The 13549-nt window shown below is 38.7% G+C and overlaps 1 protein-coding gene across 1 annotated transcript; it reads left to right on the top strand.

The window, feature by feature from the left end:
* Positions 1–3950: 3950 nt before the first annotated feature.
* On the top strand, positions 3951–7720 carry LOC122282287. Its single transcript, XM_043094243.1, has 3 exons — positions 3951–6490; positions 6623–6710; positions 6821–7720. The coding sequence occupies exons 1-3, from the start codon at positions 3951–3953 to the stop codon at positions 7718–7720; spliced, it is 3528 nt and encodes a 1175-aa protein (XP_042950177.1).
* Positions 7721–13549: the final 5829 nt, after the last annotated feature.

Below are 13549 nucleotides of genomic sequence, written 5' to 3'. Positions count from 1 at the left end.
TATATTTTTTCCCACCAATTTCATCTTTTAATGCCACCCTTTTCTTCTAACGGGAAAAAGAATCCATTAATGTATATTCTTCGTGGCATAAAATTTTTAACGTCCGAATTTAATTTTTTCCGACCATATTAAAGCATCGCTATTTTGCACGTGATGAAGAGCATACGTGATCCGTGAGTACAGAATTATTTCCCACGAGTTGAGCTAGGCATTTCCCACGATATCGTGTCGCCGCAATATAGTAATTAATGAAACCGCCCGATTCTTAATTACGCGCGATTCTGATTGTCTCTGTTTTAAGACCAGGGTTTTTCCTTTTCTATACCCAGCCGTTTACCCCCTTTCCCACCTCCGTCCCCCAAACTCGCAAGGAGCAAATTTCATTGATGGTTCCTCCTTTTGTACTAAAGCCATAGCTCACCCTCTTCGCCGGTTATATCATCCCCGGAACCCCCAAGCACCTTCTTTCCCTCACCCACTCAGCCATTTCCACGAAATTCATGCACGGTATGCCCTAGCCTCCATAACCCAGTTCATCAGGCCGAAGTGTGTGCCTCTCACGGACGAAAAGTCAAGCCACGGTACGGTTTGAGCTGAATCTCCCTTCGTTTTCTTTCTATTTGATGTGGTATGATTGTGTGAAATAAAACAGAGATATATTTTGTAAATGCATGCTTACCGTTTCTGGCATTTATTGCAAATATATTATGTAGGGCAGAGATATATATATTAAGGATATATGCATATATTGCTATTTTGGGAATACTGGTCCGTAAACTGATTATCCTTAAAAATTTTAACACTTCCTTTGAGCTAGAGTGTGGCAGATTTTCTTAATCAAATTAGCTACTTTGATTAACCAAAAAGCCCTTCTAAATGCTTGTATATATGCCCCATTGTCAAGCTTCATCCTTAACTTGTTTTAAGGAAAATGGAGGGCCACTTCCACGACAAATGTAGGGAATGGTTGTACAATATATGGGTCTGGTAATTGGTTTGAATCCAAACCAATGCACAAGACTTAAATCCTTCTTGTTGATGTCAATAAATGGTTTTAGGTATATCCATGAACCTGCAGATGATGCAGTTTTAGAAAATGTGCAGCCATGCAACAATATGATAAGAATAAAAATATATGAGACACAAATCCATTTTGTGCGTAACATAATATATACAGACCTTTGTTTCCCATTAAAAGAAGGGAAGTCAAATTGCTGGTGTAGTAAAATATGTCATGTATCCGCATTCAAGAAGAACCATGCACGCTCCATTTATATATTTCTGTAGACAGGTAACAGTTATACAGTCAATGGCTCCCTCATCTTCTTCTTTTGACTCACATATCCACCTAGTTGGCCGCCTCGATTTAGTGTTTGTCACTGTAAGGTGAAGAGACCAAGAAACTATTTGCCTTCTAGTAGGTCACAAAGTTCCTATCCAACAAGATAAACAATTAAAGGTTGTTTATCTTCATATTTACGATTTAGCACAAATGCAAATTGAGCTAGCATTAATTAAAAAAAACACTTAAAAGGATAAATTAATAGATTAGCTAGATCATCTATCTATATCAATTTGCATAAGAAATGTCAAACCCATGGGGCCCCCGCCATGCAAGGACTATTACCCTAAGTTCATGATCCATATATACACAAAATTCAATTCATTTGCCCTAATTGCTAGCGATTTGACTTGAGGTAGCTCGTACTAGTGCAGTACTATTAGTAGATCCAAACGTCAATATTCTTCTATCTTTCCTTTATTTTTTAGCTTCTTTCACATATAACATACTACCCTTTTACCCCATATATAATGCGTTTGAAATCAACCAACAAATAACCTTGGAATATAAATATTGACGTGGGGGGGCATGTAACAAGGCAATCAAAGTTAAACCTACTCAGGTTCGAATTTGTGGAAAAAGTGCTGTGCATGAGCTTTTAGATAGAGCTTTGGATCTGTAATTATTTGAGCAATGGATATATAATTAGTAAGCAGCAAAAGTTAGGAAGTACTATTGTTTCATAACAACATATCCCACTATTCACTTCGTATTAGGACAAATTCTAGCCACCAAATGACCAATATTTCAAGTGAACCTAACAGTTTTGAGCATGGTGATATCGTAACCCTTAAGTCAATGCCCCTTTTTGAGGAAGATTGACGCATCTGGACAAAACAATGGAATTGATATTTTACACTAATTCCCCCCATGCCCCAAAGCAAATAATATACTTAACCATGTCATACATAAAGGCATATATCAAAAGTATGCCTTTTCTATCATTTGTTTTATTTTGAATGTATATAATATAACCACCACACAAAACTTATTGGTTCTCATCTCATATCTATTTAATTTTACATATTTCTGTATATATTTCGAGTGATTTTATTCCCATCAGTATTGTTAATTCAGCGTTCATGTTTAACTGTTTATGTCCATTGTTCCATGTGTAGCTATTTAATCTGAATTAATGTTATATATAATTAAGTGTTTGTATATATAAGTTTAAACAACTTTGGTGGGCCATAATCACGATTCAGACGATCTTAAATCGATAATATCGGCATCACTTCAATCAACAACATAAGAAAGAAATGCATCATGATCATGATGTATTATAAGGCCCCCTAAAAGCTGTACTGTTTTTTATATTAATTTAATGGTGGAAACCATTACAAAGATTATTTCTTAGAGCAATCCAGAAGCAAAATAATACCCATTTGTTTACAAAGACAGTTTGGAGTTTATTTATATCAACAAGATTATTGCCAATGTTTGATTGGACAATTCCCTCACCACCCTAGCTAGCTAGCTACTTCAAATTCTTTGGAGCCACAAAAACATATATAGCTAGCTAGGTCATTTTCTTTGGGACCATTTGCCTCAAAACTTGTACATGTGGCCCCCAACTTTGCCACAAATTGTGGGTAGGTTCTACCCACAACGGTTCAAACAGTGAGGGACCAATCACTGATGCAACCTCACATGTTTTATCCTACATCAGTGGGGAGAAAAAACTTGTGGCAATGTCCCTTCACTCATTTTAAACAAACAACTCATCATAGTTCCTGTCTCCTAAGACAATCCCCCTCTTCTTTCTAACATTGTATGAAGCCTATATACATACATACATATACCCTGGGTTTGGCACAACCTAGTTAGCTGCTATATATATATATGTGTGTGTGTGTGTGTGTGTGTGAATTTATTGGTCTAAAATTCTAGATCAGTTCCCAAAATATGGTTCTTTTTCTAACTCCAACCAGCAATATTGGCAAAAGGTATATACAAAAAAAACCTACACCCTAATAGAACCCTTCATGTTCTTGCTGTTTTAATGGTTTTGATCTTTGATCCTTTTTTGTTCCAAAGAAAAGAGTAGATCTTCGATCAAGAATATATATTCTGACTTCTCGTCCATTATCAATAGATCACGCGAACAACAACAACAACAATAACAACATTACAGTACTGATCATGACAGTACATGACATTTTAGCTTCCTAATTAATAACTATAGAAACCCGTAGAGTTAAGAACAACATGGTAATACGCTCTAACTCCAACAACAACATTACACATATCTTCGAGGCCATCATCTTCAGCATCAGTTTGATAATCCTACCAATAATGTAACACCTTCGAATATCAAAATGTGTTCAGAACAACCAAATACAGCGACAGAAAATAGAAAAGTTCAAACTACTGAAAATTGTTTCGACATGATTAGGCTCTTTGTTCTGTGACCTTATACTGAAAATTGATGATGTCTAGTAGTGTGGTTAATGTTCGATATTTAGCTGATTGGCAGTAGGCCCTTCATGGTTACTTCTCTCACTAGGAAGAGATGCAACTATAATTGTAATGCTAACCATGGTTATTCCACTACAATTCCCTCATGTACCTAACAAACTCTTTTCTACTACTTGGTCAGCTGCATAACATGGATAAGGCTTGGATGCATATTGATGATAGATTGCATTCCCGTGAGTATGAAGAAGGTGTTAGACAATTCCTCGCTATGGCCGTAGCGCACACTCCAACCACTGATCAGATTAGGTGTCCATGTAGAAGATGTCGGAATAGAGCTTTCCATTCCATTCGTACTGTCGAAGATCATTTATTCCTTATAGGGTTTGATCCAACTTATCAATGCTGGATATTCCATGGAGAAGATGATCCTTTCCTTTCCACTCCTTTGTCTGATGAAGAAGCAGATGACACCTTCGATTTCAGTGACTATCCAGATGATTTGGACGAGATGTTAGATGACATTCGTCATGGCTCATATATGGGAAGTCACTGGCAAAGGGACGGAGATGTGAACATGGATGATCAACCATCCACCTCTAATACTCAAACAAACTTTACCTTCGAGGAGTTGGTCGCTGATGCAAGACGTCCACTTTATCCTTCATGTAAGCAGTTCTCCAAGTTGTCATTCATCGTGAAGTTGCTTCACATCAAAAGCATTGGTAGTTGGACCGTGAAGTCCTTCGACCTGGTCATAAAGCTTTTGCAAGAGGCATTTCCGGAAGCTCTATTCCCTGATTCATATGCCGATGCTCGTCGCTTGGAGCGTGGCTTGGGGTTTAGTTACGAAAAGATACATGTGTGCCCGAATGATTGTGCTTTGTTTTGGAAGGAAAATGCCACCTACAATGTATGCCCGAAATGTCAAGCATCTAGGTGGGAGCAAAGCACAAGTTCCGCTCGAAGGGTACCGAAAAAAGTTCTCCGATATTTTCCGCTGAAGCTGCGGTTGCAGAGACTATATATGTCAAAGAAGACAGCCCAGGCCATGAGATGGCATGTAGATGGACGTGTTGACGATCCGACATGCATGCGACATCCAGCAGATTCAAGGGTTTGGAAGGACTTTGATATCAAACATCATATTTTTTCCCAAGATCCTAGGAATGTTAGACTTGGTTTGGCCAGTGATGGGTTTAATCCTTTCAATAACATGAGTAGACCATACAGCATTTGGCCCGTATTGCTTGTACCTTACAACTTGCCCCCATGGTCATGCATGAAAGATCCATACACCATGTTGTCGTTGCTAATCCCTGGGCCTAAGTCACCAGGTAATGATATTGATGTATTCTTGCGTCCTCTGATCGATGAGTTGAAAGAGTTATGGGAAGATGGTGTTTATACCTATGATGCGTACAGTGGGCAAAACTTTACACTGCATGCAGCTCTACTTTGGACTATCAATGACTTTCCTGCATACGCCAATCTTTCCGGGTGGAGCACAAAAGGCAAGATGGCATGCCCATATTGTACAGCTGACACAAATTCACAATGGTTGGTATATGGCCGCAAACATTGCTACATGGGTCATCGACGATGGTTGCCTGTAGGGCACACATGGAGACGCAAGAAAAATGCTTTTAATGGGTTTGAAGAGCACAGACTCCAACCATCAAGAGTCGATGGGGAGGAATTGCTTGAACAACTAAGTCTTTTGTCACATGTTGAGTTTGGTAAATCTACTTCGAAGCGGAAACGAACGCCAGATCAGCTTAATTGGACAAAAAAATCTATATTTTTTGAACTTCCCTATTGGTTATCCTTGGGTTTGAGACATAATCTGGATGTTATGCATATTGAGAAAAACATATGCGATAATGTCTTGGGAACATTATTGAATATTGAAGGGAAAACCAAGGATTCTGCTAATGCACGTAGGGATTTGGAAAACCTTGGAATAAGGAAAGAGTTGCACTTACAAAATGAGGGCGATCGTGTAACTATGGGCCTTGGTTGCTACATGTTAAATGGAAATGAGCGAAAGGCTTTTTGTGCATGGTTGTCAAAAGTTAAATTCCCTGATGGGTTTGCCTCGAATATTGGCCGATGTGTAAATGCTAGTGACGAAAAGATCAGTGGAATGAAGAGCCATGACTGTCATGTCTTTTTGCAAGCACTGCTGCCGGTTGTGATTGGTGGGTTCTTACGGGCCGATGTGCGTCAAGCATTGATAGAGTTGAGTGGGTTCTTCAAAGAGTTATGTTCCCGGACTTTGAACATATCAGTATTGGATCGTATTAAATCTAATATTCCCATCATTCTATGCAAACTAGAAATGATATTCCCTCCAGCTTTTTTCGATATAATGCTGCACCTTTCTATTCACCTGCCAGAGGAGGCTCTACTAGCAGGACCCGTGCAATACAGATGGATGTATCCCTTTGAGAGGTATTTAGGGAAGTTCAAACGTTACGTCCGCAACAGAGCCCGTCCTGAAGGCTCAATTGCTGAGGCATATGTGCATCTCGAGTGCCTAACATTTTGCTCAATGTACCTCCATGACATAGAAACGAAATATAATCGAGACGAACGCAATAGTGATGTACGTAATGAGTTGACTGAGACGGGAACTGCAGAAAGTTTATCTGTTTTCTTACAAAAGGTTAGACCATTGGGGACACCGCAGTCGCACATATTACCCGACTCACTAATGATCAAGGCCCGATGGTATGTACTTAATAATTGCCCAGAGGTTGATCAATACATTGAGTAAGTACATCAAGCTCAAATTGTTAAAGTTCAGCATTTATTTTGATACAATCTGCCCATGCCTTGTAACCATTACCTTGTATTACTCAGGGAGCACTATAATAAGATGAAAGAAGATGACCCTAATAACATCGACTGTAGGCACCAGTCTCAGTTTCCATCGTGGTTTAGATCACGTGTAAGAATCCTACCATATATTCCTAATACATTTCGTGGCAGTAAATGAACTTTAATGTAATTGTCTATTAGTATAATAATCTGATCGTATTCGACTCTTTTCTGTGGTAGATTCGAGAGCTGCGTGCTAATAGCCCAACTGAGGTAATCGATGAGATATATGCATTAGCATGTGGTCCAGATCCGTGTGTAGCGTCTTATGCCGGATGCATCATGAATGGTGTTCGATTTCATACTCAAGAGCGTGAAAGGCATCGGCGCACCCAAAACTGTGGGGTTGTTGTTCATGGCGAGCATCAGGGGTCCCTAGTTGACTTCTACGGTCTGTTGCATGATATTATAGAAATACGCTACATGGGTTGGCGTAAGGTTTATCTATTTCAATGCACTTGGTATGATGTTGGGGACCCCAGAAGGGGGATACGTGTAAGGGACCATCTAACTTTAGTGAATACTGGTAGGCAATGGTATAAAGATGAGCCATTCGCCCTTGCGAGCCAAGCGACGCAAGTCTTTTATTTGCCTGATCCGATTTTGGGTGGAAGTTGGCAAGTAGTCCAAAAGGTTACAAGTAGGAATGTTTACAACATTCCTCCAGTTCTTATGTCCCCAGATGATGATGATTCAGCAGGGGGTGATTTTGAAGACGAGGAGCACTATATTCACTCCAACTATCCCCCTGTCCAAGATGCCGATGCAGCCCTTGAACCCTTGAACCGAGTCGATGAAGAGCATTTGCCCGTAGACGTAGAACACCTCTCGCGTCTTCAACCGTCCCAACCAGTTGGTAATGATGATTTCATTGACCATAGCCCAATTCATGAAGACATGGGAATGGAGGACATAAGTGCCAACGATAACTCTGATTGCGAGACCATGTATCATCTTAATGGGGGGACAGATGATGATGACGGTAATCCATATTGTATTGAGTTTGTTAGGATTGCAATTTCGATTTTGAACACATATGCTATGCATTTCACATATGGAAGGTTTAACTTTTATCAGTAATAACGATGTGACTATGATATATGGCTTGTATGTGCGTATGTGCATGACCTCCAATGCACATACGCACAAAGTCGATGTAATGGCCGCAAACAAGCCACACTAAGCAGCCGGTATTAACCCAAAACTAAGCTTACATGTTCAGCTTATGTTCAAAACCAAAGCTGAATATTCAAGCAATGGAGGTCAATTTGATTCCCCTCCATTGCTGGTGTCCCAACTAAGCAGTCAAATTATGAGTGCAGAATTTGGTGATTATACATAGAAGCTTACACCATATGGTGGAGATATTCAGCTTACAAATTTAGCAAATGTAAAAGTTGGCTTGAATGTACATAGGTCTATGAGCCCGCCTGGGTGTAACTCATTTGGGCGTGATCGTTGTTGCAGATTTGTGACCCAAATAGCAATAAAAATTAGATAGAGATTTGATAATTAGTATAATTATACAAGTCTATGGCGTTATCAGTATATATGCAGTAAATAGAAGCCCACGTAAAGTTTGTTAGCCTACACTTTAGGTTACAAGCTGGTGCAGCTAGTAAATAATGTGCATAAAAGGCTAGAGACACCATGTTATTGATTACATTTAGCAAATTATACATGTGGGTATAACCTACTTAAGGGGATATGGTATGTAGTCCGAGGGGATTTTGGGTGGAGGAATATACTTAATAAGTTTAAGTATATTTGTTAGCTTTCCTATGGAAGTAAAGAGATACTCATAGTGGATACTAACATTGTGTGCAGATTAGCTGGTTGCACCTTCAAGTAACAAATTTCAGATTTGTACACCAGTGCTCGACTGTTGATGGAAGGAGGTTGATGCTGTGATATGAGGCTGGATCTTCTTTGCTTTGTACCAGCAAGGGGGGTGAATGAGGAAAACCAGTTGTTGTAGGTCAATTATGTAATTCAGGTCAATCTAAATATTGGCCTTGTATTGTAATTTGTGTAACTGACTTAGTGACAATATGTTGTACATGGCTTGTACTACCATGGCATGAACATCCCAGCAAAATAGCATGATAAGACTGCATCGTGAAGTTACTTGATAGAGTTGATGATCGGCACTGTAGTTGGTTAGAATATGATATATGCATTAGCATGGGGTAGTATAAGGGAAAGTCCAAAATAGCACCTGTGGGGTTATAAAACTAGAGAGTGTAAATATGGTGCTGTCCTGAGAAATCAAGTCGGTTTTTTAGCTCATGTAGGGTATGTGCATGTTGGAAGATTGATGGGCATTCCTAATATATAAATTAGTAACACAACAAATTTATAACTTAAAAAGAGTGTTAAGTTCACTGTAACACTCTACAATCCAGATTTTAGAGTCCACCTATCTACTTGTGAGTTTCAGTTTTCTCACAAGTAGGCTTCAAGGTTATGCCCATCCACTCCTGCTGTATAATGAGTAGTGGGTAGGATAAGAACATGTACATCCGACCTGATTAAGAATGTACATGTTCTATGGATGGTATTTTTCATGCATTAACCAAAATGCATTCAGTTATATAAAAAGTTATATATTAATTAGCTATATATACCGGTTATATATAGCTAACAGTATGCATATATTTAGGATGTAAACTGATTTGTCTGGAGAATGGGGGGACAATGATGTTAGATTGATAAAGTTTGAGGAGGCACTAACAGAAAGCTACAAAAATATCACCTTTACTTATGCAGCATGTGGATTGACTTTTAATAGAAGATTGTCATTTTTAATGCTCCATAAAATAATTCTCCCACAAAATATGGACCCTCCACTAGAAGGAATCCAAGTCGGCCTAACCCAAATAGATGGAAAAAAAGATACACGCAATATAACTTCTATTTGAGAGTGTATATATATAACAGAAAAGTTGGGTGATGCATCAATAAGGAAGTATCCGTTTCTCACATTGTGTAATATATAATTGAGTGGGATGGTAGCCTACCAAATTGCTACATGGATTTTAATTAACTATTTTCCATAATCTGTTTTATGGAAAATAAGGTTTATGACATATATATTATATTGCCATATATATATAAGCTGGAAACTTCATATAAATTATATAGTCACCAGCTTCATCCAAATGCACAAAAAGATGCGTAGCATGTAAATAATATGTGCCATTTATGCCTGAGTAGTTGGTAAGGGGAGTTGTATATACCATATGTTATATATATAATCAATGATATAGCGTACGTGATGGTTATCAAGTAGGTGGTAGCCCACACGATAGTTGGTATTATTTTAAAAAGTTGGCTGCAGTGGATTTCTAACATTATCCACTGAAACTTTTGGGCGGGATAAAATTGGGTGGGGGGACTAGTTTGAGTGGGAAATGGCGCCAGATTCACACAAAGCTGGGGTCCACAGCAAGGCTGTGTGTGCAGAAGTCCAAAAAACATGGGGTTTACACGTGGTAATAAAGTTGGAAACTGTGTATCAGCAGAAACCAATTACAGAGATACTTAAACCAAATTCCAATGTACCCCTTCCCTCCCATATCTTAACGCACCCAGCAGAGAGGTCACTGATTTACAGAATACAACTAATACTGAGGTTGGTCTGGATATTCTTCTCGTGGAGCTGCTAACCAGCTCCTTACAACAAAGAGGACCTTGGAATACCTGCAGAAGAAAAACAGCACAGCGTGTAAAAGTGAGTGCTTTCTAGCACAAAGGCATTCTCTGCCACGCAAGGAAGTTGAAGCTACAACCAGGTACGAAAAAAGTTTCAGATGGTAGCCTTTTCGCTTATGTTCTAATGGCACTCAAACAAAGGCCAGCACTGTCTTCTTAACTGCTTCTACTACTTCTAAGGGCTTTTAACAAAGGCCAACACTTACTTCTTGTAATGGATTGTTTTACACTTGCTTGGTTTGATCCACTTGAGCAGAAGAGTATGGTGGTGTGCAGTGGGTTATGGTTTAAGGCTAGCATGTCAAGACATGGGTAAATGAACTGGCCATTTTTAGGTTGTATTGAGTTTGTAACAGTAACATGTTAGAGTGGGCTTTGTTTTACTTTCCGGATGTCAAAAGACAGTAAATATACTGTCCAATACAAAAGGAGGAGTCAAAATAGTGTCACATATGCATATATTCTTCAAACCATTGTGGCATCTTGAGTGTTTCTATGGATGTGGCTGTATATTCACTAGACAACCTGGATGTTAGTATTAGTTTTACTCCTCGTACAACAGTTTTAGTATTAGTTTTACTCATCGTGGAAGTTTTACCCTTTCCAACATTAATATTACGAAATATATCAGGGATGACTTTTAGTATGCAATGTTATGTATGTTCCTATTTAATTCCAGATCTGGACTTAAAGGCACTTACCATCAATCAGCAGAAACTTTAAGAAGGTAAATCATTTGTGGATTTATTCACAATAACCAGAAAAGTTTGTACCCCCTGGTTTGGGTCCAAAATTCCCAGAAATACAGGAGTGCTGAAATATAGTTGGGGTTCTAAGTGATAGTAAGTGTGTTTTGTTTTTAGGATTGTAAAATAACATTTGGTATTTAGTGGCTGTAAGATGTTTGTTGTTGGATATGTCTAACACAATATCCATAAGATTTAGTACTACTTCCTGGTTCATTTTTACAATAAAAATGCCATCCTGTTGACAATTTTCATAGCCCACTAGTCGCTACTGGGGCGTACAGTGGATACCATACAAGTTGCCACAACTGAGCAGCTTCTCCGCCTCCTACAGCAGTTTGAATAAGCCCATTTAAACACTGCATATAGGTAATTTTTTCAAACTGAACAACATAACAATAAAAAACAAATTTCAATCAAGGGGTACATTTTGGCATAAGGCTGGGATAGAAGTCCAAACTACAGAATGCAGGAGGGTTGGCCTTCTAATTTCATTTAAAAGGTCAACACTCAGGATTGCTTGTGAATTACACATGAGTTACAACCTTGAATTTTGTGCGTAAGAGTTAATGCTTGAACATGTTCTAAGGGGAGTTGTTATTTATAATTATGTGGGTCCTGCAGGTGGGTTTCACATGGTCAATGGCATTTGGTCAAATGTCATTGACCAAGTTATTTCAGATGTGTGAATCTAATCCCAAAGGGTGGTGTAATTCCTACTTCTAGTTAGTACGAATTGGTTTATTTAGACACTTATGATTAGGCAGATATACTACCATCAAGATGGCTAGATGGAAAAGATACACTTAATTCCCTCCAGCATACAAAATCATAGTCTGAAAAAAGACCAGGCTGTTACAACTTGTTGAGCTGTAAAACTGTACTAAATAATGGAAACTTATGTGTATTACTCCGGTTGCATTTTAATGTTACAGAAACTTTTTCCACCCAGCAGAGAAGGCAAGGATGGTGAGATCTATGAAGTTTCGTGGGGGCCGAGTCAGACAAGGTAGAGCAGAGATATGTCGCAGTCCAATACCAGAAGCACCCTTACCTCCTCAAACCATGTTGCGGGATGAGCCTGATACAAATGATGAAACTCAGGATATAGGAGCCATAGCCGCACAAGAGGCTATGGGTGGAGATGTCGTTGGAGAGGGGCAAACTAATACAGGTATGTCAGGCCTAAATAAATGATTATCTGAATTAATGTGTTATCAAATCATTTTCAACTACAAGTAACATTCAATAAATAAATTTCTACCTGTTGTTAATGTGTTATTTATGCCCATCAATTGATGAGTTGATGTAGATCCACCTAGGAAGAAAAGAGGTCGAGGGCCTGCGAAGGGAACACTATTTGAGAGAATGAGGAAAGTGGGCAAGATACCGCTGGTAATTCAAGATGGTCATCGAGGCCCATCTTGCGAGAATGCATCCATTTTCACTGGCCGGCTAACAGACATCATTAAAATACATGCTGACATGAGGCATGCTAGTTGGAGTTATGTACCCGAAGCTGAAAAGCAAGAGCTGATTGACCGTGTCAGGGTAGGAGTTTAATTTTTAATAAACTGGAAATTAAGTTGGCTGCTGGCTCCATTACATAGCTGTTCATAACTTATATTCAAACTTATGACACAAATTCACAATATTTCATGCAGGCAGATTTTCTACTAGATTGGACAAGAGACAACCACCGGGAGATGGTTGTAAACCATCTGGCTGACAAGTATAATGCATTCCATTATGCATTACACAAAGTGTATAATAAATATGCCTCACATGAAGAGGCACTACGTGGTGGTACAGACAAGGTGGACAAACAAGTATGGGAAAAACTATGTGAAAGGTGGGCAAGTCCTGCATTCAAGGTACTGGACTTTAGTTTAAATTTCAGATCCTAAATATAATTGCAGAAATGAATAGGCTGAAAACTTAAGCCTAGCCACTATATTTGCTACATTTAGGGATCATTTACTTTCATTTGGATGCTTATTTCTGATTTAGAGGAAAGTGATGTACAATTTTGAGGGGGAAAACTAATTTCACAAAACCAAATACAGGAGAAGTCGAAGAGAAACATTTCAAATAGGCAAAAGCTGAAGGTTGCTCATACCGGTGGTCGCAAATCATTTATTCGCATATTAGAGGAGAAGGTTTGTGATACTCAACTATAATAAAGTTGTAGTTACACTAATAGAGAATGCCACAAATTTTCATGCCTGAAATTCTTCATTTTCCAGCGACCAATGCAGCAAAATATGGTGGCCTTCTATAAGGATACCCATTGGTCAACACGGAAAGGAAAATTCATTAATGAAGCTACTGAACTCAATTACATAAGCTGATGGTTCTACTGCTGTAATTTCATTTATATATTGAGTAGCAACAATAGGCAACATTACAGTAACTAATTTTCCTACTTACCATGCAATTAATAGAATTT

Source organism: Carya illinoinensis, chromosome 11 (assembly GCF_018687715.1).
Source record: "Carya illinoinensis cultivar Pawnee chromosome 11, C.illinoinensisPawnee_v1, whole genome shotgun sequence".
Taxonomy (NCBI): Eukaryota; Viridiplantae; Streptophyta; class Magnoliopsida; order Fagales; family Juglandaceae; genus Carya; species Carya illinoinensis.
The sequence above is the reverse complement of the archived record's forward strand: the minus strand, read 5'-3'. Positions and strand labels throughout refer to the sequence as shown.